Source organism: Oryzias latipes, chromosome 7 (genome assembly GCF_053564925.1).
Source record: "Oryzias latipes strain Hd-rR chromosome 7, Olatipes_Hd-rR_3.1".
Taxonomy (NCBI): Eukaryota; Metazoa; Chordata; class Actinopteri; order Beloniformes; family Adrianichthyidae; genus Oryzias; species Oryzias latipes.
In genome coordinates, this window is record NC_136243.1 from 3188729 (window position 1) to 3215162 (window position 26434).

The following is a 26434-nucleotide window of genomic DNA, read 5'->3' on the forward strand; positions in this document are numbered from 1 at the left end:
TTTTCCCAATCATTTCATGTGAAAAACGTGATCAAAGAATTCCTAAACCCTAACGTAGTTGAATCCTGTTCACTACTCTATAGTCCTACACTAACCAGTCGATTGTGTGTGTGTGTGTGTTGTTGACAGGTGCTGCGTTCAGAGTCCCTGCAGTCAAAGAGACAGCTGGGTTTGACCTCTGAAGCTGGAGCTCAGAAGGAAAACATCAAGAAGAACCGTTATAAAGACATCCTGCCATGTAGGAATACACTCCTGTTTGTCCTTCCTTCTCTCCTTTAGTTCTTTCCTTCCTTCATCCTTCGTCCACAAGTTGAAAAGCTGTCTCTCAATGTGAACGGATGCAGGGACCAGGAACCGCTTAGTTTGTGTTGTGAGTCACAACAGCAGGGTCTGTGTCTTTTCTGCTGATACACAGAAGCACCAAATCATTTTTCAGTTTTTTTCAGTTTTCCTGGTTTGTGTTTAATTTGTGTGGTCCAGTTGTGTGTTTGTTCCTCCTAAGCTCTTCATAATGTGTTTGTAGATGACCAGTGTCGCGTGGTGTTGTCCTTGTTGACCACAGAGTCCAAATCTGACTACATCAATGCGAGCTTCATCAGGGTGACACAAACTTATCACTTCTGCTGACACACAACCGGCCCATGTGATGCTGCTGATTGTCATACTAGCGTTTGTCCTGCAGGGAGCGACAGGAGACTGCAAGTATGTGGCTTGCCAGGGGCCTCTGGGCCCCACTCTGATTGACTTCTGGAGGATGATCTGGCAGCTGGACATCAAGGTCAGAAGCAAACTCAAGCTGTCCGGCTGTTGTGACAGTAGTTTTAGTTTAGAAACTGAAGTTATCCCAGAACATCTGGACTTTTGACCAGCCATGGAGACCAGATGCAGAAGCTTCCTATGATGAAATATTCGTGCTTCCACATGAATAGAGAGGCTGACCGCATCCCAGCTAGGAGCCTCCATGAAAGCAGGGTGTCAGTTTGTTTCCCTGCAGCCATAAAGACTGTGGCTCACAAACACAGGTGAGAACAGGTCAGTTCTGCTGCTCATCAGTCTGGTCAGGATCACCGGACCAAACCTTGAAAAGGAAAGCATTACCCAGAATCACAGCAACACACCAGCAAAAGCTCCCCATGCTAACTGTAAAGCACGGTGGTGGAGAGCTGATGATTTGGGCTTGTGGTGCTGTTGCACAACGGAACACTGGTTTTTCTCTCTGTACTACGGTTAGTTTGGAGCTTCTGTCTCTTTAGCATGAAGCATCCACCCATTTCAACCTTGGGCCTTTCAGGCACGGACGTCTGGTTTTTCAGACGTCCTTGCCTTGCCTGCTGTTGATCACTCAGTCAGGTGTGGTTTTCTGCCTGGACAGCGTTGGAGAACAAACAAGCAGGATGATTCAAAGAGGTTCATTGTGTCTATAAAATTATACTGCGTATTTAATTTGTTTTTTATCAGACACTGGTTTGTTTTGTAATGTAAAACGTACCGACATGTTTCGGTGGAATGTCTTCCACCTTCATCAGGGTCGTCATCAGGTGGTGGTGTGCGACGTCTTTAAAAACAAAAACAAGCAGGATCCCGGGCCTCAAGGACTGCAGCTGAGGCTCAGGCTAATTCCCGACTCTGTGTTTCAGGTGATTGTCATGGCCTGCAGGGAGATCGAGATGGGAAAGGTAAAGCGCCGTCTAACTACTAATTGTTGAGGCAAAGCTGCTGGAACGTGCCGCACCAGAGATTTGAATCGACCGCAGCACCTTCACACTTCATGTCTCTGCTCTGTACCTCGCTTCACCTGAACCTCCTGAGCATCAGAGGCTCTCACTCTCATGACGGGTCAGAGCAGAGCTCAAAACCTTTGCTCAGAAAAACTAAATCCTTTGTCATGTAGTTTGTGTCATTTTGGACTCAAGAAGGATTTGTAGAAATCTATTTTGTCCTCTGACTCTTTGATTCATTTACTGAATCTGAAAAATGTGGATCAGAAAATCTCCAGTCAGTGTGAATAAATGACACTTTGACAATCTGTTGTAGTCACGCAGTTTGCTACAAGCTTTAAGCTCTAGGGGGCGCTGTAGGGTTAACACTTCAATGCCTCAACCAATGATTTGATAAGCATGGAAAATTTTAAAGTCAGCATATTAAATTATACAAATACAGCATAAAACGTAGTTTGTTAGTTTTTTGCAGTTTCAAATCTCATATTATGGAAAGTCTTCCATTTGTAAGGGAACGTGCATGGGGGGGGGGCAGCACAGGGTGATTTGTTGTTTTGAAGTTTCTGCACCCCAGAGTGAGTGACCCCACCATGAGCCATGAACGTCCTGCCGTGCTTCCACCCGCCCCACCTCCCTGATGTTGTGACATCCTCGGTCACACGTGATCGGCCCTGCAGAACATGCAAACGTCACTGTGCAGCTCATCGCTTCATGTGAAGAACAAATCCTGACAAACAGTTCAGAGTTCTTTTGTTGAACGCGTTTTTCCCGTCAAACCTGGTTCATTTTAGTCCTGGTTTAAACTTTTTTTAAGTGGATCAAATTACAACAAATCTTCACTGACAAATTTTGATTTACAAAATAATTAGCCTTCAATCTTTTTGCCTTTTCAGGCAAAAGCTCTTTTCTGTTTCGTGTGTTCTATGTAATAATGTAGCCAATGAAAGCTTCACTTTTACTCAGCTGTCACAGTTCAGCTGAGTGAACCAAAAACATTGGTTGGAAAACAGAAATGATGTGGAGGTTTTCTCCAACATGAACTTGGCAGAGTCAGAGGTCAGTTCACCTCTGCAGTGGTGGTAAAAGTCTCATTGCTCCCCCCAGAGTGAAGCAGACTAACAGGCAGGTTCTCACGTGTGATCACATGTTTGCTCCTCCAAGCTGGACGGTTCCTTCAGCTCCTGGTGTGTCTCAAACTGAAAGTTGAATTTCTCCCTCAGAAAAAGTGTGAGTGCTACTGGGCTTCAGTCCAGCACCCTGCTGCATTTGGACCCTTCACAATCAGCAGCGTAAGAACACGATCAGACAAACATGACTCTTTTATCTGTGGAATTCGTGGGCAGCTTGTTTGTCGTGTGTTTCCAGCAGGGGGAGACACACATGAACCCAGACGTGGTGGTCCGGGCTCTGACTGTCAGCTTCCAGCAGGTTGGAACTCCACTCTAAGGAGATACTAGAAATGTGAAACCCATCCTTCCTCTCACCCTCCTCTTCCTCCCGCAGGAGACCCGCTCAGTTGTTCAGTACCAGTTTGTGTCATGGCCCGATCACGACATCCCCTATGAGACTGATGGGGTTCTGGACCTGCTGAGGAAGGTTAGGGGGACCCAAAGACCTCACAGCTCACCCCTGCTGGTCCACTGCAGGTACACACACACACACACACACACTCTGGCTCTAAATGGCTGTTAGTTCTCATCATGGCTGCAGCTTGTTTGTGCCAGCAGAGCTGATCACAGGTCAGCTGGTCATTAACATTCAACAGGATAGATCACACATATGGCAGATTGACTCTCTGTCACACACACACACACAGCAGGAGGCTGTGAATATGCAGCAGATAACACCTGCCATTGATAGCATAGTTAACATGCATGCTGCATCTGTTGTGTGTGTGTGTGGGTGTGTGTGTGCATGTGTGTGTGTACATGTGTGTGACACAGTGCTGGCTGTGGGAGGACAGGAGTCATCTGTGCCCTCGACTACATCTACGACCTTCTGGTTTCCAAGGTAACTCGTGATAACACATCTGAGTTGTTTTGTGTTCACCATTCAGTTGTGTGTCTGCAGTTGCATGAGTTTGTGTGTCTTGTCTTCACACTGTGCAGACAGAGATCATGGGGTGAGAGCAGATGAATTAAACAGTTCCTTTCTACAGGAAACAAATACCATTGTTTGGTCCACAGACTAGTGGATGGATGGGGGGGTACCAGTCTGTTGCAGGGCCTCACAAACACACACACATACACAACAGGGGCAATTTAGAGTCAGCAATGAACCTGGGAAGCATGTTTTTGGACTAATCGTGGCTTCCAGTAGAAAACCCACACATGCACGAGGAGAACCGGAAAAGTCCACACAAAAAGGACCCAGCTGGGATTTGAACCAGAAACAAGAGTGCCAACCACTGCACCACTATGCAGTTTCCACCGACCTGCGTTTACCAACAGTGGTCATGCGGACGGGCTGAGTGTGAGTGTGCACGGGGGGGGGGGGGTTATTTTGGTTGCATCACAGGGAGGAACCAGAAATGTAAAAAAGACAGAACTTTGCACCGCGGCTCCGCTTCTGTTTCACTTCCTTCTCTCGGCCTGGTGTCCTTGTCGCTGAGCTCATGTGGGAGGAGTCTCTGCTCTCTACAGACTGAACCTTAGCAGATACTGGGAAACGTGGCTTCTCCAGAATCAAGGTCCACCTCTGTCACGTGATCCAGCAGACGTGATTGACAGAGAGTCGGTTCTGACCTGGAAACTCAGCTGTTTCCTGGAAACTCAGCTGTTTCCTGGAATCGCTCCTGTCCTGAATTCGGGTGCCGTTGCTCAGAGTGCGTCTGCAGGCTCCTGATTCTAGAAAAATATTAAAAACTTGTCCTGCTCTTCCACAAGTGTGTGAACTTTAACGTCTACTATGTGAAGCAGACAATGGGGGGTTTGAAGAGAAGAGCCCTGCTCCTCTAGAGAAACTATCAGAAGTGATGTCAATGCTGAAACAGCCAGGAAGGTTGGGGGGGGGGGGGGGGGGGGGTGACTGGTCACTCCAAAATATTCAAAGGGTTTGTTTGTCTAAGAAGGTGATGAAGACACAATGTCTAAATAAGCAACATGCACTGAGAGAGAAGATATATCTTAACTCCACAGGAAGTGAACTTTTCTTATTTTACAGGAATTTCTAAAACAGGTCCTCAGTAATGATAGATTGAATTTATCTGCACTTTTCCAGACCCTCAAAGTTATTATACAGTGTGTCCATCATTCATTCACACTTGGTAACTACTGAGGTACCACAGCTGCCCTGGGGCAGACTGACAGAGGCGTGGCTGCCAGTTTGTGCCTATGGCCCCTCTGACCATCACCGGGACATTCATACACCAGTGGAGCCACACTAGAGGCAGGGAGGGTGAAGCGTCTTACCAAAAGACACAATGACAGTTTTGATGAGGAGAGTGGGGATCAAACCACCAACCCTTCAATCATTGGACAACCTGCTCAACCCCCTGAGCCACTGCTGAATCCAGGTTTGAATGCGATGAAGAAACAAGAAGGGCAGCAGTCTTTCACCAAATGCTGTAGGCAAAGAGCCGGGCTCAGCGGAGCAGACGTAAATGATCAGAGAAGGAGAACAGGAGCTCAAAGCTGCACCGTGTTTCTGCAGAAAACCATGATTTGGTTGTTCAAGTGGCCAAACTAACTGTGACAGGCTGGAGCCAGCGCAGCAGCGTCATGTCCTCTGGCAGAGAACTCGCGCCTGCATCCCTCCACAGTTCTGCAGAGCACATCCAGCAGGTCACAGCGTCTCACCTCCTTGTTTGTCTTGCAGAAGATCACAGCAGACTTCAGCATCCTGAAGGTGGTCCTGGAGCTCCGGACGCAGAGGCCCTCTGCCGTGCAGACCAAAGTAGGTCTGGTGCTGGGTGGGCCACATGCTGGCCCTCAGATTCAACATGCCTGTCCTTTTGTGTCAGTGATGCCGCTGTTACCCAGAATGCAACCACTTATCAGTTCTTTAGCATTATTAATTCCAACCATACCCAACAAAACATTTTCTTCTGAGAACTTCAATGATCCACAAATTATCCAGGGAAAAGTCCTCCAGAAAACCAAACTGTAAAAACATCAAACCGCCTGCAGTTCCCATTGAATGTTTTCTTAGCTTTCAGTTTTCATGCTTTTTAATCTGAAAAAGCAGGAATCGTGAAGAAGTTTATAAATGTGTGCTGGGTTAAAGCAGTGCAGTGAGGAGCTGCAGGAGCGTCTTCATCGTCTGGCAGGAGGAGCTGCTTTTCTCCCCCCTGCCTCTTTTTCTGAGCAAAACAATCTGCCAATGGGGAAAGAAAAATGGTCTCACCATGAATTCTTCATTTAAGAAAGAATTCTAGTCACTAAGACATGTTTTCTCAAACTAAGAGTATTCTAATGTTGAAAAACGCTCTTGATACGATTATTTTTCTTGCAAGACAGAAAAGAAGACAAATTTTCTTGAAGATTGAGTTTTTGTAACTTGCTACTCTGTACCAAAAACGTTTTCTATTAGCATGTATCACTCTCTTTAATGTTTGGAAGTGCAGTAGAACATAAGACTTTGATTTAGCAGAGTAAAGCGTGAACCCCGTCCTCTCTGCAGGATCAGTATCAGTTCATCTTCACCGCAGTCATCAGCATGTTCGAGCAGCTCCTGCAGGCGTCCCCGCACCACCTCTACTGCAACTCTTCAGAGGTAAAAACACCCACAGTAGCTGTTCAGGGGATGGGAGGAAGTAACTGCAGAAACAGGAACTTCCTGTTTGTAAAGCCTAAGATGCGTATTCACTGCAGCTAGTTGAGAAACATCCAGAAAGAGACGGGCAGAGGCAGATCAGATGGAGGACATGCACTGACAAGTAGGTCCATCCAACGCGCACACGCACACACACACTGACACGTCTGAGGTGCTGACTGACAGACATGAAAACATCCCAGGACCTCCTTTCATTTATTCTAAACTTATCGTGACAGAAGAACCCAAAAGTCTGCGTGTTCTAAAGGGAAATGTCACCGTTACAGACTCACCTCTTCCTCTTTCTGCTCCCTGAGCCTTTCTTCCTCGCGTTCTTCATCACTGCTGTATTGTCATTTAACCACAGTGACAGAGTTGTAGGAGTCCAGATTGGACCGGCGGCCATCACAAGCTCAAACTGACCCTTCCGGATGAAGCTCTGCTATACTTCATCCTCCATCAGGGATCCTTACACAGAAACAATCCTTGATACAGAGTTCTATAAAATTCTTCTCTGACACTTTTATTGTCCGCTTGTAAAAATACAAAAAGGTTAAATTATTTATATTTGATTTCTTACTGATCTTAACCTCAAACTGTTTTCCAGCAGGATATTTCATTTACTCCTTTTTTTGTTTGGTGGTTCAAAACGTCTAGATTTGAAGTAAGTAATCAGTAATCTGATCCTATTTCTGTGAAGGTTCAGTCATCTAGATCCAGTTATCAGAGGATTCTGCTCTTCAGGACAACAGGACTTTAGAATTCATCATGAAGATGGTTCCGTTTAATGAACTGAGATGATTCTTAACGCGCTTTGGCCATGACCACCATGTGTTGGGTGATGCTCCTGCCCCTGAGATCCAGAGTCTGCTCTACCTGGTTAGCTCTTGGACACATTACATCTACTTCAATCATTGTTGACCTGCCGTTAGCAAGCAGCAGACTAAAAACCGTTCTTCCACACAGACTGGCTCGCGTTTCCACCTGCTGCTGTGTACTCAGTACATTCTTCAGTCTGTGCAGCTACAAATCAGATTCCCTGGAGACGATTCATCTTCATACCTTGTTTATCTTCAAGCATATTTCCACTGCTATTGTGATGCTTCTTTTACTGAAATTACAAGCTGGTGTTTGCCGTGCTGCTGGTAGTCTACAGGATGTGGTGTAAAGTTAGTGAAAATCAACCATGACTCCTGTCCCACAACAGTCAGAGATTATTTAGTCAGTCTGATAGCTTAGTCATGTCAACTTTAGTTCAAACCCTTTGAAGGTTTTAGATGATGAAAGAAACATTTACGCCCTACAAGAAGTCCGGTTAAAAGGAGTGTTCTGTACAAAATCCCACATGGAGACTGTAGTTAGACTATACATTCCAATTATCAGAAAATTATTTCCAGTATTTTCTGGTTGTGCTATCATTTTGTGCTACCTGGGCTGTTACTTTAAATGATTTTTTAACTATTTAGTGATCAACTAAAAATGTGTGTTTGATTCTTTATCAGTTGTTTTAGTTGTAGTCAAAGCAGAAGTTTCTGAAGCCATCAACAGCATGGGAGCTTTATTATTGACTGTCCAAATTGTCTCCAACCTTGAAGCTCTAAATAAGTTGTCTTGCTTGTGCAAAGTATAAATAGGCAGACATGTCCAACAAGAGGAAACCCTGCTATGAATCCTGTGGGCTGGAGACAAGAGCTTAAAGCTACAGTTAAGACTGAAACTAATGTTTTAGTTTTAAGTGATGTAACAATTTATGTACATTCATATTAGGACTGGCGTTAGTGGAAGGAGAGGAGGAAGGTGTGTCCTTCAGCAGAGAGAGACCATGACAGACAGGGTGGACTTACAGTAGAAAGCCTGAATGTAGAGTTGTTTGACATGATGGAACGAAGAACGATGGATCTCCTGTGTCTTCAAGAGACCAGATGGAAAGAGGTTGGAAGCAGATCCAAGATGTTTGATCATGGGGTAGATGGAATGAGGAACGGATAGGATAGGATTGTTCTGAAGATGAAGAGAGGGTCAGAGAGGACGATGAGTCTGAAGCTGGAAGTCGAAGGTGTGATGTTGAAGGTTGTCTGTATTTATGACACCCAGGTAGGAGGTGAGCTGGAGGAGAAGGAGGAATTCTGGAAGGGGATGGATGAGGAGATGCAGGGTCTCTCTAGAGGGGAGAGACTTGTGATTGGAGGAGACTTGAACAGACATGTGGGTGAAAGAAACAGAGATGAAATGATGGAGAAGCTTGTTTGTTCAGGCCAAGAATGCAGTAGAACAGATGATGGACTTTGTTGAAAAAAGATAGAAATGTCATTGGTGAAGACATTTTTCTGTAACAGAGAGAAGTAGAGTGAGACGTATGAGAGCGGATGTGCAAACACTTTAATCCTGTCAGAGATGGAAATGTGTTGACAGGTTCTACCAGTGTGATGAGAAACTACAGAGGAATCAAACTGATGAGACACAATGAATTATGGGAAAGAGGAGAGGAAGCTAGACTGACGTCAGAGGTGAACATTTGTGAGCAACAGTTTGGTTTCGTGCAGGGACAGAGAAGCACAGATGAAATGTTTGCTTTGAGGATGTTTCTGGAGAAGAACAGAGAAGGTCAGAAGGATCTGCATCAGGTCTTTGCAGATGTAGAGAAAGTCCAGGACAGGATCCAGAGAGAGGAGCTGGTTTGGATGAGGAAGTGTGGAGCAGCAGAGAAGAACGTTGGAGCTGTTCAGGACATGGATGGGAGCTGGAAGACAGTGGTGAGATGTTCTGTGGGTGATGAAGGTGGAGGTTGGACTGCACCAAGGATCAGCTTTGAACTCTTTTTTGTTTCTGTGGTGATGGACAGACTGACAGATGAGAATACACAGGATGTGGATCATGATGTTTGCAGATGACACCCTTGCACTCTCTGAACTGATTCTCCCCAGAGTCTTTGTCCATCGTGTCCTTGTTCTTTACTGATTCAAAATATGTCCAACCTGCTGGTTGAAAACATCGAATGAGCTGTTTTAACGGCTGTTTCTTTGTAAATAGGCTCCTTCTCAGGGCTGACTGCACTTTTCAGACCTGTCGGTTCGTGTCAGTCGTTTACCATGGCGTTAGGACTAATAAAGTTTTTGGGATTAAACAGACTGACCAGATCTGTTCTCCCAGTAGTGAAAATGTGTAAATGAGTGGAAGAACAGAAACCAGTGGATGTGTCAGATATGATCATTCACCACTGAAACCTTTTTTTTGTTTAATATTTTTTTTTCCTTCTCCTGCAAAGATGATGTGTGTCACCAAATTCTTCTGTGTTGTTATTTTTTGACAGTTTTTTTATTGAAAAAATGTTATGACAGTGTGCCGTGCTAAACAAAATCATTTTCTGTTTGTAGCTGAAAAGACCAGAGAAGACGACCCCAACAAACCCTACTTCCCCCCTCAGCAGGTACCATCACACCCATCCGTCTGTCTGTCTGTCCGTCTGTTTGTCTATTTGCATACCTGTCTGTCTCTCAGAACACTCGTCTGTGTATTTGTAGTCTGTTAGCATCCAACTTAAGGTATTTGCACATCTGAGTGACAGACATCTGTCTGTCTACACACCTGTCTATGTGTCTGGTGCACATGTTTGTTTGCACAGCCAATTGTCTGTTTACAAAACCATCTTTTTTCCTTGTCAATGTGTCTTTACACTCATCTGTCTGTCTGCATACTCATATGTCTGTCTGCACACTCATCTGTCTGTCTACACACGCATCTGTCTGTCTGCATACTCATATGTCTGTCTGCACACTTATCTGTCTGTCTACACACGCATCTGTCTGTCTGCACACTCATATGTCTGTCTGCACACTCATCTGTCTGTCTACACACGCATCTGTCTGTCTGCACACTCATATGTCTGTCTGCACACGCATCTGTCTGTCTGCACACTCATATGTCTGTCTGCACACTCATCTGTCTGTCTACACACGCATCTGTCTGTCTGCACACTCATATGTCTGTCTGCACACTCATCTGTCTGTCTACACACGCATCTGTCTGTCTGCACACTCATATGTCTGTCTGCACACTCATCTGTCTGTCTACACACGCATCTGTCTGTCTGCACACTCATATGTCTGTCTGCACACTCATATGTCTGTCTGCACACTCATCTGTCTGTCTACACACTCATCTGCCTGTCTGCATACTCATATGTCTGTCTGCACACTCATCTGTCTGTCTACACACGCATCTGTCTGTCTGCACACTCATATGTCTGTCTACACACTCATCTATCTGTCTACACACGCATCTGTCTGTCTGCACACTCATATGTCTGTCTGCACACTCATCTGTCTGTCTGCACACTCATCTGTCTGTCTACACACTCATCTATCTGTCTACACACGCATCTGTCTGTCTGCACACTCATATGTCTGTCTGCACACTCATCTGTCTGTCTACACACTCATCTGTCTGTCTACACACTCATCTGTCTGTCTACACACTCATCTGTCTGTCTGTACACTCATCTGTCTGTCTACACACTCATCTGTCTGTCTACACACTCATCTGTCTGTCTGCACACTCATCTGTCTGTCTACACACGCATCTGTCTGTCTGCATACTCATCTGTCTGTCTGAATACTCATCAGCCTGTCTGCATACTCATATGTCTGTCTGCACACTCATCTGTCTGTCTGCACACTCATCTGTCTGTCTGCATACTCATCTGTCTGTCTACACACGCATCTGTCTGTCTGCACACTCATCTGTCTGTCTGCATACTCATATGTCTGTCTGCACACTCATCTGTCTGTCTGCACACTCATCTGTCTGTCTGCATACTCATCTGTCTGTCTACACACGCATCTGTCTGTCTGCACACTCATATGTCTGTCTGCACACTAATCTGTCTGTCTACACACGCATGTGTATGTCTGCACACTCATCTGTCTGTCTACACACTCATCTGTCTGTCTACACACTCATCTGTCTGTCTACACACTCATCTGTCTGTCTACACACTCATCTATCTGTCTACACACGCATCTGTCTGTCTGCATACTCATCTGTCTGTCTGCACACTCATCTGTCTGTCTGCACACTCATCTGTCTGTCTACACACTCATCTGTCTGTCTGCACAGTCATCTGTCTGTCTGTACACTCATCTGTCTGTCTGCACACTCATCTGTCTGTCTGTACACTCATCTGTCTGTCTACACACTCATCTGTCTGTCTACACACTCATCTGTCTGTCTACACACTCATCTATCTGTCTACACACGCATCTGTCTGTCTGCATACTCATCTGTCTGTCTACACACTCATCTATCTGTCTACACACGCATCTGTCTGTCTGCATACTCATCTGTCTGTCTGCACACTCATCTGTCTGTCTGCACACTCATCTGTCTGTCTACACACTCATCTGTCTGTCTGCACACTCATCTGTCTGTCTGTACACTCATCTGTCTGTCTGCACACTCATCTGTCTGTCTGTACACTCATCTGTCTGTCTACACATTCATCTGTCTGTCTACACACTCATCTGTCTGTCTGCACACTCATCTGTCTGTCTACACACGCATCTGTCTGTCTGCATACTCATCTGTCTGTCTGAATACTCATCAGCCTGTCTGCATACTCATATGTCTGTCTGCACACTCATCTGTCTGTCTACACACGCATCTGTCTGTCTGCATACTCATCTGTCTGTCTGAATACTCATCAGCCTGTCTGCATACTCATATGTCTGTCTGCACACTCATCTGTCTGTCTACACACGCATCTGTCTGTCTGCACACTCATCTGTCTGTCTGCACACTCATCTGTCTGTCTGCACACTCATATGTCTGTCTGCACACTCATCTGTCTGTCTACACACTCATCTGTCTGTATACACACTAATCTGTCTGTCTACACACGCATGTGTATGTCTGCACACTCATCTGTCTGTCTACACACTCATCTGTCTGTCTGCACACGCATCTGTCTGTCTACACACTCATCTGTCTGTCTACACACTCATCTGTCTGTCTACACACTCATCTGTCTGTCTACACACTCATCTGTCTGTCTGCACACTCATCTGTCTGTCTACACACTCATGTGTCTGTCTGCACACTCATCTGTCTGTCTACACACGCATCTGTCTGTCTGCATACTCATCTGTCTGTCTACACACGCATCTGTCTGTCTGCATACTCATCTGTCTGTCTACACACTCATCTGTCTGTCTGCACACTCATCTGTCTGTCTACACACTCATCTGTCTGTCTGCACACTCATCTGTCTGTCTACATACTCATCTGTCTGTCTACACACTCATCTGTCTGTCTACACACTCATCTGTCTGTCTGCACACTCATCTGTCTGTCTACACACTCATGTGTCTGTCTGCACACTCATCTGTCTGTCTACACACGCATCTGTCTGTCTGCATACTCATCTGTCTGTCTACACACGCATCTGTCTGTCTGCATACTCATCTGTCTGTCTACACACTCATCTGTCTGTCTGCACACTCATCTGTCTGTCTACACACTCATCTGTCTGTCTGCACACTCATCTGTCTGTCTACATACTCATCTGTCTGTCTACACACTCATCTGTCTGTCTACACACTCATCTGTCTGTCTACACACGCATGTGTCTGTCTACACACGCATCTGTCTGTCTGCATACTCATCTGTCTTTCTACACATGCATCTGTCTGTCTGCATGCTCATCTGTCTGTCTGCATACTCATCTGTCTGTCTGCACACTCATCTGTCTGTCTGCACACTCATCTGTCTGTCTGTACACTCATCTGTCTGTCTACACACTCATCTGTCTGTCTGCACACTCATCTGTCTGTCTACACACGCATCTGTCTGTCTACACACGCATCTGTCTGTCTGCATACTCATCTGTCTGTCTGAATACTCATCAGCCTGTCTGCATACTCATATCTCTGTCTGCACACTCATCTGTCTGTCTGTACACTCATCTGTCTGTCTACACACTCATCTGTCTGTCTACACATGCATGTGTCTGTCTACATACTCATCTGTCTGTTTACACACGCATGTGTCTGTCTGCACACTCATCTGTCTGTCTACACACGCATCTGTCTGTCTGCACACTCATTTGTCTGTCTACACACTCATCTGTCTGTCTACACACGCATCTGTCTGTCTGCACACTCATTTGTCTGTCTACACACGCATCTGTCTGTCTGCACACTCATTTGTCTGTCTACACACGCATCTGTCTGTCTACACACACATCTGTCTGTCTGCACACTCATCTGTCTGTCTGCATACTCATCTGTCTGTCTACACATGCATCTGTCTGTCTGCATTCTCATCTGTCTGTCTGCATACTCATCTGTCTGTCTGCACACTCATCTGTCCTCTGTTTAGAAGACAGAGCATCAGTCTGAGGTGTTAAATTTGCCTTCTCTCGCCCCTCATGCTATCATGTTACCGTGGAAACAAGGCTCAGTGAGTGCATTGGGGTGGGAGGTGAAAAGAACAGTGTGAAGGGAGGGATTGTTAGAAATGAAGGTGGACGGTTAAAACAATCATGTAGAATGGTGGCTGTAATGGGTGTGGGTGGGTGGGTGTCTCTTTTTACCTGGACTCTCCACCTGCTCTCACCTGTGTCTGTCCACCTGTCTGCACCTATCAAAGGCTGTGCTTTCTTTGTCCTTCAGCTGAACTTAAGCCACTCCCCCACTCCCACCTTTTTAACTGCTATTCTGATACTGACATGTAAAGTGATGCCAACGCAGAGTGAGTGAGGGAGGAGAAGGAAAACTGAAAGCTCGGTTGAAAAAGCCAAAAGAGGAGGAGCTTAGGAGAAGTCAAAGATCAGGAAGACACGATGATCTGATCAAAGTTCAGCACCTCTACCTGCTCTTCTGCCTCTCAGAGGCAACAAGCTCACCTGGTGAAGCGGAAGTGAGTGCTGTTGCTATGGCGACCACAACCTGCCGGAGGAGGAAGTGGGGAGTAGCTTTACTTCCTTTAAGTGTAAATATTCAGCAGCAGCTGTTCCTCTGGTGGTTCAGCTTCACACTCCAGGTTGTTCTGAGCGGCCGTTGGTGTGGAGGACAGCGTGTGCTGGGCTGTGCAGAGCCTTCATGGTGCCTTCATCCACACTTCCAGTTAACGGATCAACCTGGCCTGAAGAAAACTTGTGAGGTTTCTTCTGTTTTTACCTCTTTGAAATGTTCTTCTTTTTGTAAAAAGATGTTTTAAATCCTTGTGAGGTTTTGATCCCATTTCTCCTTTAGTGTTTCTGAGGTTGTGTCTCAGTACTTTAAGGAACGTGGGTCTGTTTCTGGTGGATTTTTGTCTCTGTGTGCTCAATGATTTTGAGCTGTTTGAAGGCATTTGAGAATAGAAAACCCCATTTTTCCTTGAGGGGCTGGAGTTCAGACTGGACCGGTCCCCAGTGGGATGCAGCAGCGTTCGCACCCTGCAGGTTTAGTCTCAGTCATGCATTTTAATGAGGTGTCTCCAGAATCCTGACCTTTGACCTTTTCTTCTTAGCTCTGCAGCATTCCTTCTTCTTATATCTTTTTATTTTTCAGCAGATTTTTCATCCAAACATCCAGTCTGTCTCCCTTTCTTTACAGTAACTGTATCGCAGTTTTTAGTGAAGCTACAAACATGCCTCGTCTTTTCCTTTAGGTTTTTCAGTGTGACGTTATGGAGTATTGGAAAATGTAAGGCCTGCTTTTGCTCATGCAGAGTTTAAAAACATAGATAAACAGTTTTCTGTTCTCGTTCAGGAAGTGAAAAAGCTCACAGTCGTGATTTAAAGATGAGGAGAGAAGAATAGGACATATTTACCTCTTGGTAGGGCTGCAAACAACCAAAAAGATCATTTCCATTTCACTGCAACAGTTTAATTGAAATAAGAGTCAACCCTAGTCTCCATAGGAGATCTAGCATAAGAGCTCCATCCGATTGGTCAACAACTTGAGTTCGTACAAATGCATGAAAGGACACAATTTGATTTGTTAAATACTTCAAGCTGCCGTAAGATTGTTTAAGCACATTTAGGGTAACCATTTATTGCAATTTCCGACGTCTTTTGCGATATGTGTGTTGCACAGCTTGATATCGCGATAATGATCAATTTGCAATTTATTGTGCAGGCTTTCCCTTTTGGCATGTCCCTTCAGAGGTCACCACAGCCAATCAGCTTTCTCTGATTCACACAGGAAGTTTGGCAGAAATTTCCTCCCTGACACAACCTTGTCTGTAATCCAGGCTGGGGACCGGCACAGGGACACCCAGACATGGCCTCCCTTGTGGCTACATAGTTCGGCAGTAGCTCACTATGCCCCCCGGGAATCGAACCCTGGTTTCCATGTGCCAGTCCTGCACCTATCCAGCAGAGAAGAACATGAGATGAGAGCAGGAAAGACTGGCCTGTGTGTGAGCATCAGACGTCTGCTGTTGTGAGACCTGCAGCCAAAGCCACACTGCACGCCTTTTACTTTCATCAGAGGGGGGCTTTCCACAAACTTCACTCCGTCTTTCCCATTTTTAAGCCGTCGCTTTAACAGCTGACAGCCTAATCCAGCATCCGAGCACAAACAAACTCTGAAAAGCCTAAAGATGAGCTTTTGGGGGCCTTTTACAGCACACACACGTGTTTGCGTTTCTGCAGCTTCTCACATTATAACAGTGACTGCATCTAGACTAACAAGTCCTACTCATACACGAGTCACAGCAGAACACATAGTCACTCAAAACAATAATCTGACAATTACACTAAGATGGAGTTATTTGTATCTGTGCTCCAGCTGTTATGGTCATGTTAAAAAACTTCTCATCCCAGCTAAGGTAAAGTCTGCAAACGTCTTTACTCAAGAGATTCTAGTTCAAACAAGCCATTAGTCATGTTTTTCCAACAGTTCAGACATGAGTTTGGTAACTTGTCATTCACTCTCCCCCATGAAGAGTTGGTTGATGTTGAACATGCAGACCGTAGAGAAAAATCCAACTTCACCAGAAGGTGGAAGGAATCCATCAGAAAACACTGACAGGACTGCAGATGGATGTTGATGTTCACATTTCCATTACTTGAATATTCCAGAAACAACAGCCCCTGTTTTACCCGTTTATCCCAGCTGAGCTGTGCAGAAAGGAACCCTGCTTTCTTTGTCCTGTTGTAAAAACATTGGTTTTGTTAACTATAACCAGTGGACACCCTAACCTTAACAAATGTTCATTTAAAGCTCAAACTAACTGGAGCGTGGACATAGCTTTCTCTCTCAAAGCCATTAAAACAGTCTAGATGATTTGACTAGATGAACTGATTCCCTTTTCTTTCCTCCTGCCCTCTGAGAGCATGAAAACTAGCTTCCAGCAGCTGCTTGTTTTTGGAAGCTGATGAGTTTGAAGACCAAAAAGCTTCGTCCTCTGATTGTCACATATTGATGCATGCCTGTTATCTGACTGCATCAGTTACCCTGAGGACATTTTCAGACTTTTTCATGGCTCACCGTTCTATGGTGCTTTGCTTATTTTCTACATCAACTGCAGACACATTTTTCACTTCCTGCTTTTTTTCACTTCCTCTCTTTGACTTCCGGGCCGTCTGGTCGCATTAGAGAACCAGAGACCTCTGACTTGGTTCAGGTTCAGGTGAGTCTTTACACCTGTCTTTACAGAAACAAGGTCTTGTCCAGACCAACCAGCTCAGTGTGAATCCTTCTCAGTGGGAGGAAAAAAGAGCTCTCAATCTGTTGAAAATGGTTCCTTTTTTGGGCGGGGGGATTATAAAAGAACATGCATATGTTTATAATGTCTCTTCTCTGTGTGTGTTGGGGGGTATGAGCATGTGTGTGTGCGTGTAGGTGTGCGTGTGTGTGTGTTGGGGGGTATGGGCATGTGTGTGTGCGTGTAGGTGTGCGTGTGTGTGTGTGTGTAGGTGTGCGTGTGTGTGTGTGTGTAGGTGTGCGTGTGTGTGTGTGTGTGTGTTGGGGGGTATGAGCATGTGTGTGTGCGTGTAGGTGTGCGTGTGTGTGTGTTGGGGGGTATGGGCATGTGTGTGTGCGTGTAGGTGTGCGTGTGTGTGTGTGTGTAGGTGTGCGTGTGTGTGTGTGTGTGTGTTGGGGGGTATGTGCATGTGTGTGTGCGTGTAGGTGTGCGTGTGTGTGTGTGTGTAGGTGTGCGTGTGTGTGTGTTGGGGGGTATGGGCATGTGTGTGTGCGTGTAGGTGTGCGTGTGTTTGTGTGTGTGTGTTGGGGGGTATGGGCATGTGTGTGTGCGTGTAGGTATACGTGTAGGTGTGCGTGTGTGTGTGCGTGTAGGTGTGTGTGTTTGTGTGTGTGTTGGGGGGTATGTGCATGTGTGTGTGCGTGTGTGTGTGTGTGGGTGTGTGTGTGTGTGTGTAGGTGTGTGAGTATACATACAGAAACCTGCACTATGAAACATAGGAGCAGTGACACAGACATTTATACAAGAATAACTCCAACTGAAAAACTCTTATTAGAGGATGAGTCATTGGGATGAAATGGTTCCAGTCAGAAAACAGACTTGTAACCTCACTAAATGTAAAAAGTTGTTCAGGTTTCAGCTGAGATGGTTCCAACCTTTGCTCATTTCTGCTTATAGACACATCCGGGCTGTAAAGTGAGAACGTTTGTCCATTTCTGGTTCTTTGGTTTCAGCCAGTTCTGTTTGCAGTCAGATGTGGGGAGAGGAAGCTCAGCACTCACAAAGCAGCTACAGAGAAGAAAGCAGTTTGAGTTTTAAAGACTGCTTCTCCTGGAAAAAGACGGGAACTGAGTTGAACCTGGACCATTTCTTAAATCTCCATAAGGAGATTAAAGAAACTTTTTGTCAGATTGATTCGCTTTACTTCTAAAGTGGCAGAGATGAAAGACAAACTCCAGACCCTTTGCAGTAGTGTGTCACTGAAATGACAGAAACCTCCAAACAGCTCTGAATGTTGAAGCCATCAATGAATTCACTGCATACCTACTCACTCACAGAGGGACATTTGCCTTCGTCTGACACGATCCTGGCTGGGAGACGTGCTTTAGTGTCGCTCGTTATCGTTCACTTCGTCAGTGAGGAAGACTGATCCAGAGATGTGATGAGGTGCTTCCACCACTGAGCTGCAGATGTTTTCTCCACCTCTGTGTCAGCAGCTGCACCCAGAAACCCGACATGAACGACACATACGCTGTGGTCAACAAACCCAAGAAAAGCCATCCGCCTCCACCCGGCCCCGCCTACCCTCCTGCAGCCACGCCCACACCCAGCACTGCCAGCAGGTAAGGTGACACCTTCACGACAGTTCAGGAGGAAATTCTCAGATTGCTTTCAATTTCCATTTTTATTTGTGATTATTTAACACTTTCTGACTGACAAATGCTAAAGATGAACATTTATTCAGGGTCTGAACTGTTCCACTTCTCTAGATCAGAGTGTTTTTGGAGGATCTGTCTTTTTAGCCCGTCTTTCTACTCAGTAATGACACCGATTCTGCAGTCAGTGAACTGGCTCCGTTCATCCGGGTTACCTTTCTTATCAGCCTGAGCTCCTCGCAGTTTGTTAGGCACTTTAAATGACTGACGGCGTGGAGCAGGGCTGTGATTGGCCGGGTGATGACCAAATCAGTAATTTGATTTGATTTATTGATTTATTTCAAGCATTGCAGTCAAAGCAATAAAGAATTTACACATTTTTATCAAACTAATTACAGAAATGTTGAAATGCATAGATTAAAAAGACTAAAAATAAAACAAAACAAAAAAGTCACTCAAATAACATTTGCTTAATTAAATATAGAAAGTAGAGCTTGAGTTATTGCTTGCAAAGGAGTGTGAAGAAGCAAACTTATATAACCCCACCCCATCAATGAAACTCTTTATCCAAGAAAGAGAGTCACGTAAATGTGAGATGACAGACTTCTTTTGGATGGGGCGTATCCAGCGCCCCCACCCCCACACACTAGTGGCACCCCAGCATTTGCCGAATTGGCCCCTGATTTGTCTGCTGTGCATCTTGTTTCCTGTTTTCCTTGGAGAGTTTTTTAACCACAGCCCTTTTTGGTTAGTGTGACAGTGAACACGCAGAGGGTCAGACTCCGCCCATTGCGAGCTGTGTGTGATGATCACTGCCTCAGTGATGATGCAGCTAGAATGTGGACTCAGCTCCTGTTTGGTTGGTCAGAACTTCCTTATGGACCCTTAAATCTCATTTTCATTTCTTTTTAATGGGATTCCTGTGTCTCTGTGAGAACAGCATCCATTCTCAGTCAATATCTGTTTCTTTTGGAAGGTCGCTGCCCTTCTCCCATCACTATGACAACGACCCCTCAGCAGCATCCACTGCTCCCATCTACAGCACAGTCAAGCCCAGACTGAAGCCACACAGCCTGCCCCCCTCCGCCACACCCATCTACGACATAGCGAAGCCAAGCATTCAGTCGTGGGAGGGGCCGGAGAATCACCTGACACGCGGTGGGTGGGGTGGGGTGAGGTGGGATTCATGCATCTTTCAGGAGCTGGGTAACGTGTAGGATGTGACCGTGTCCCTCTTCTCTCCTGCAGCTGAAAGTGTTTCTTCAGCAGAAGCGGATAATGATTATGAGATCTTCTCCTCCTCAGCAGGAGCAGTGAGCAGCTGTTCACCTGTTGGCCTTGGTGAGAAGACCTGCACACTTCTTTTTACAGCTGTTTCTCCAGCTCCTCCCTGCTGCAGCTCTCTGTGGTTTGGAAAATAACTACTCTGTTCTAAGATTGTCATGGTACCTTTAACCCTTGTGCTATCCTAGGCACTTTGACGTTGGGAGTTGGGTCATCTAGACCCACTAGACAGTGCTCTGAACCTTTTTTCTTCAATGATTTGTGATCTTCACTGGTGTCCATGGATTACATGAAATCTTTCCACCTTTATCCACCTTTGTCATGGGAGGGAGAACACGTCAATGCAAGGATCGGGTCATCTGGACCCCGTAAGATAACAAAAGGGTTAACACTGTCAGGATGTGGGAGAGAGCAGCGTGAACGCGCGGAGGGGGCGTGTCTGCGGCTGTGAATGCGGACCAGTCTATTATGGGATGGAAAGTTCTTGTAAAAAGACAGTCAGTGGTAATCTCGTAGGGGACACATGAACCCAAACTGCAGAGGATGTGGACAGGTAGAGAGGCGGGGGCGGGGCTTCGACTCACCGCTTATGATACCAGACCCACAACAAACTAACAGCTGCTTACTAATAAAAATAGTTGTCATCCATAAATGAATATCATTTATTGGGTTTACTGGAGTTCATGAAAAGTTAAAAAATGTACAAACAGGAGTCTGCATCAAAGTGAATCTGTTTCCACCATCTCCCTCATCTTAACTCTGTGTGTTTGACAGACGGAAAAGTCTCTTCAAGGTTGTGGAAAATGGACAAAAGATCAAAGCAAACAGAAGTGTCCAGTTTAGAAAGAAGAAAAACACTCCAAGGATAAAGGAATGCAGGCGGGGTCCAAAATGAACACTCGCTGGGCGCCAAATACGACCACATTTACTGATAGAGGTGAAAAATCTGGAGCAACATTTGGTTAATGAAGGTTTGCACTTAATCAGACTAGTTTGATTAACCAGACTAGTCTGGTTAATCATCTCATTGGTGGATTTCATCTAAGCTTCTCTGTTCTCACATACAGTCAATGCTTCAGATGCCATCTACACAATCGTTTGTGTTTTTTGTTCAGTTTGATGTGACACTGACGCACAAACAAAGAAGAATATGTCTTTTAGTTTCCATTGATGTTCATTCATAAAGCCGACAGAAAAATGACAGGAAGAATCCAGATCAGAATTCAGATCAAGAAAAACAGAAAAATGTGGGAATTTTTACCAGAAGGAGCCTTCAAAAAGGAAACACAAACTGATGCGTGTTAAGAACTAACTACCGGTACACACTTTCTGTGAATTCAACAACACAAGTATGTTTTACTAATGTTTAATAAAAAAGTAAAATAAATGATCTTGTTTCGCCCAGGGCGTCAAACTAGTCAGGACCACTTCTGAGGACAGTATATGTGGAATGAGGTTGAAGGAGAATAACGAGTGGAAACTTTAGAAACCAGTGAAATGATGCCGTTCACTGGAACACCGGGTTTTCTGCTGTGGCTCCTGTGTTTTCATTTTGTGTTTTCGGATCCAAACGGCTCTTTGAAGGGCAGAGGTTGCCGACCCCTGCTCTGGCCTGATGTCAGAAGTTGGGCAGGAAGCCCTTATTCAGGATTCATCTGACAGTATGTCCCAGAAGTCATTTGAGCTTTCTTTAAGCTGGACTTTAGGAGGCCGCGCAGTTCTGCCTCCTCTGCTGCAGCTGGGGCTGGATGAGAGATGCTGGTGTGTCTGGACATGGTAGCAGCTGCGAAGAGGCTTCAGTTAATCTGCCAACCTGTGTTTCATCTGAACACAAACAGCATGAAGTTTTCAACCAAATCAGACAAATACAAACAGGGACATTAAGTGAATTCTGTTCGCTTCACCAGCTGTTCAGAACACCAAACTAAGTTTAGACAAGGATGCAGACAAGAGGCAGAACGGGTGGGGGTCCATCTGAAGAGAAACATGCTGTTCAACCGGAGAGCAAGGAGAGTACAGAGGATCTGAAAGCCATGAACATGGGTGAGATTTACTTTATCAATAGATTACAGAAGTGGAACTGTCTCGTCAGACACGGATCTCAGCCTGAAAGCTGAGGATCAGCCACAGAATCATCAGACGACGACAGACTAGACTTTGACTGAAGTCGCAAACCGATGATGCAGGAGGGCAGGAGGGAGGACGGGGGAGGAGGGAGCAACAGCCAGTAAGGAGGAAAAACAAATGGTGATGACATTTAGAGAAAAAGCATTGAAGCAGACAAGCTACTGGAGCAAGCTAGCCCCATCTTCCTTTCTTTAGCAGGTGGATCCTCTGAGGGCCGCTTTCCACAGAAGTTTCTGTTTTACACAATAAATAAACCTATTTGCAGCCTGCTAGCAGCATTATTTATTAGTCATGAAATGATGGCTGAGTTCACTCATTTACATTTTCTCATCATTTAAATGTATGGTTTTTATTACCAGGAGGGTGGAGTTAACAAAAGTCTTCCTTAACATTAACCATCCATGCAAACATGTCTATGGAGTTAAACAGTGAAAAACACATTACTGTGTGGAGAGAGAACGCCACAGCAGTCCAACGCCATTATGAACAGGAGGGGAGGAGATTTCACAAAAGTTTCACTGATTTAATTGAATCCAGTCGCAGTCCAACTAGTGAATACAACATCCTAAAGACACGTTTTCACCTGGAACAGCAAACGCATTTGACATTTAGCCAATCCTAGGTTTGACTGTAGAGTTGAGAGGTTTGGGTTAGAAACTGCTCGTTGCTGCTCTGGAGCATGCTCAGATGACCCCAAACACCTCAGAGTCAGTGTGATCCTTCTCCCCAGCTCACCACATTCCAGGTAGCTGTCGACAGGCTAAGCCCCCCTCTCTCTGCCCCCCCCACCACCTCACTTATACATTAAATGTCTTTGGGAATCAAGTCAGTCACTCCTGCTCTGTGATACTTTTTTCCGCCTCTCGTGTTGTTGTTTTTCTTTTTTACCGTTGATTATAGTTGAGAAGGGCTCAGACACGTTCCTCTGCATCTGTTTTCAGGGTTCAACTGTCGCGTTCCAAAGCCCAAAGGACCCAGAAATCCTCCAGCGCAGTGGAGTCGGCTTGAAAGATGATTACAGAGACCCATGGGACTGATCAACCAGAACCAAGTCAGAGACGATTCCTGTTTGAGTGCTCTGCGGATCAACATCTGTCATCTGATTGGCTAATAAAAGATCAAGAATGGACAATGACACTAAAATTGACGGCTTTCTTTTTACTATGGTTTTAACATGATGACTGCTCTTAAAAACTATTCAAAACGCCACTTTGACACTTTTCTTAGCCAAATGCATTTGAAAAGTAAATCGAAAGCTTTTATTTAAAAAAAATCATGTTGAAACTATGTTCAGAGGTATCATTTTGAAATTTCTCAAAGCAATTTTCTAATTTTCTCCATCAAATGTGGTGTTTTGAATTTACATCTTTATTCTAGTTTGAAAAATAGTTTTATTCTGAACAAACTCCAAATGTATTATTTTCTTCTCTCACCATCAATGTAAAATGCCCATATCTGAAAGAGCTGAATGATTTTACGACAGTAGAAAGAGAAACTGTTTTTGCTCACGTCTTCAGTAAAAATGCATTTATGAGGCTGAAGTGCCAAAGGGAACATGATCTCTCAATCCAGTAACTCAATCAGTGAATCTGCACCATCTCTTAAAATGTGGAAAAGTGATTTTCCTCTTGAGGAGAAGCAGATGGCATCCGTTTTTTGTCCTTCACACATAAATTTTGTTCTTGTTGGAAAATAATTGGCCTGTCAGGAACCACCAATGCACATAGTGACCACCAGGGGGCAGCACAGAAAGCTGGAAGCAGTGGAGAGGCTGAGTGCAAAGAGCAGAATGTAACAGATGTCTGAACAAAAATTGCACATGGAGGGTTGGAGACGGTTGTTGGAATAGAAATCTATTTGTGATCACAAAGCTTCATTTGTGAGGGCCGTCTCATGAGGACAGTGGTGTCCTCTTGACTGACATGTGACCTGGTGTAGATTAGTTAAGTCAAGGCAAACCTCACACCAAAGCTCCCCTCCTTCACATGCACAGCGTGTGGAGGAGGCTCCTCCCCGTGTGCACAGCAGCCTGCCAGGTTTCCAGCCTCATGCTTGTGCCTCTCCTGTGTTCTGCTGTAATGCTGCTGTAGCTGCAGATCTGTGCTGTTTGTGATCTGTGCATGTTCTACCCATCCTGTTGTCTCTTCTGGGTGCGGGGTCTGCTTTGCCGGCCCCGTTTATTCTTCTACCTTCCCCAGTTTTATCATTTATATATATATATATATATATATATATATATTTTTTTTTTTTAACTTGTCCTGTCCAACAGCTGGGCAGACAGATGAGAGCTGAGGGCCTCTTGTGTTGAACATATTTTACTTTAACAAGAGGGGTTATTAATCTTCAGACAAACCAAAGGTATGTCTGAATAAACCCCTTTTGTAATTGAGGCCAAACTTTATTAATTTCAAACATGTCTGAAAATCTTTGGTGTTGGACCGGACGGAAAAGGAAAGAGGGGAAGAAGAGAGAGGGATGTTAGAGAGAGGGGGGGTAGGGGGTGATAATAGGAGGGGAAGGGGGATAAGACCATGAAGCAGCATAAAGCAACAAGTTAACTGGTTGTTAATCATTATGGTAAGGTTCAAATGTAGAAAAAAAAAAAAAAAGGGGGCGGAGCCTGTCCACACACACACTCAAATGTTATAAACACACCTGCTAGCTGCAAAAATGTCCACCTGTCGACATGTACACAAAACAGATAGTGTTCACACGCATACTTATGCCTTAAAACCAACTAGTGTGAAATATTTCAGTCATTCAGTCATGCAAACTGTTAGTGCAAAGGTGAGCTAACACCAGTGCTCAGGTGAGTATTTATGTTCTTCTAAAATGGATGGTGGAACGTGAAAAGAAGGAGGGAGAGTGCCCAGCCATCCCCACCCCAAGACCCCCACCGGAGCAGCAGCGGCAGCCGGAATCCCCCCAACGCCACACGGGAACCGGCAGGGAACAACCGCCGCCCGGGCAACCAAGCCCGCCACCCAGGCCAGGGCCAGCAGGGCCGCCGCAAGGCCCCCAGAGCCAGAGGCCAGGGACGCACGGAGGGAAAGAGAGCGCCGCCCCAGCCCAACCAGGAGAGCAGCCCCCCCGCCGCGCCGGGAGAACCCAACGCAGGGCCCCACCTGAGAAGGACGCCCACAGCCCCAAACGAGCACCCCACCACCACCCAGGGGTTCCGGGCATCCCCCCGCCCCAACCCCAGGTACGAGCCAGGACCCCCCAAGGGAGACCCGCTCCGCACTCCAGGCAGCCACCCGCCCGGCCCACGGTTGGTCCAGGGAGGAGCGAGGCAGGGGCCCGCCGCCCCCGCCCAGGAGGGGGGAACCCCGGGGAGAAAAGAGGGCCCACAAGGGGTGTTGTAAATATGGCCCGACCAGGCTCGGCCACAGTTGGAAATTTGGCGGGGCCCAGCACTCAGGAGCAAGGACCAGAACCCACCCCCCAGGGACCAGACACCCCCGGCTCAGATGTAATGTGAACCCCCCCACCGCGCGGAGAGAGCACCGACGGGCCCAGGAAGCCGGCACCCCGGGGACACGGCCGCCGCTGCAAAGGGGCCCGTACCCCCCACCAGGGAAGAGGCAGGGGACAGACGGACCCAGGTCCCACCTTCCTTGCAAAATGTGTGTGCGTGTATGTGTGTTTGAAAGGGTGTGTGTGTGCATGTGTGTGTGTTTATGTTGGGATGTATATATTGAGGGGGGAGGGGTGTGTGTACTAAGGGGGGTGCGGTTAAAATTGGCGGGTAGGGCACTAAGGGGACATCTCCTGATTACTCACAGTGACGTCCCCTCACCCTCCCCACCAAGGGGCCCTAAATGTCTAAGGTGCGGTTAAAATTGGCGGGTAGGGTGCTAGGAGGACATCCGCTGCTTGCTGGCAGTGATGTCCAAGCACCCCCCCTACCAAGGGCCCTACATGTCTAAGGTGCAAATAAAACCGAAAGAGGGGGGGCCCACTCCATACGGCAACCACAGGAGGGGGGCCACTGCCTAGTAAACCACCCCCCCAAGGCTCATCGCAGGCTAAGCCCCCCACCCCCTCACCCTATTATGAGGTTATATGAGGAAGGGGGTAAGTTGGGGACAGATGATAGACTGTCCCCCGGTGGTCAAACAGCTGAGACCCATCTTGAACATCCTCTGTCCAGTGTAGTAAATTCTGTGAAGAGTTTTGAAATGGATTAGCTGCAGATTTGGACTTTTTGTCATTTTAAAGGTGTTTAGACAAAGTTCTGACCAAAAACTTTCATCTGTGCTGATG

General features: G+C 46.0%; 1 protein-coding gene across 5 annotated transcripts in view; it reads left to right on the forward strand.

Moving 5' to 3' along the window:
• ptpn18 (protein tyrosine phosphatase non-receptor type 18) overlaps positions 1-23722 on the forward strand; it is a 39105-nt gene extending 15383 nt beyond the window's left edge. The window contains exons 2-17 of one of the 5 annotated variants that reach the window (XR_002289707.3): positions 130-238; positions 524-600; positions 683-778; positions 1638-1676; positions 2939-3007; positions 3084-3146; positions 3222-3364; positions 3662-3728; positions 5535-5612; positions 6339-6431; positions 9845-9897; positions 18596-18724; positions 19510-19616; positions 19734-19915; positions 20006-20098; positions 23110-23311. Coding sequence is in view for 4 of the 5 variants with exons in the window: in XM_020701627.3 (XP_020557286.1) it covers positions 130-238; positions 524-600; positions 683-778; positions 1638-1676; positions 2939-3007; positions 3084-3146; positions 3222-3364; positions 3662-3728; positions 5535-5612; positions 6339-6431; positions 9845-9897; positions 18596-18724; positions 19510-19620; positions 19734-19915; positions 20006-20098; positions 23110-23183 (1476 nt within the window). In the remaining variant the exon portion in view is untranslated. Of the gene's footprint in view, positions 1-129; positions 239-523; positions 601-682; positions 779-1637; positions 1677-2938; positions 3008-3083; positions 3147-3221; positions 3365-3661; positions 3729-5534; positions 5613-6338; positions 6432-9844; positions 9898-18595; positions 18725-19509; positions 19621-19733; positions 19916-20005; positions 20099-23109 lie in introns of all 5 variants that reach the window. The other 4 variants (XM_020701627.3, XM_020701628.3, XM_011472968.4 and 1 more) reach the window with 4 other exon arrangements.
• The last annotated feature ends 2712 nt before the right edge of the window (positions 23723-26434 follow it).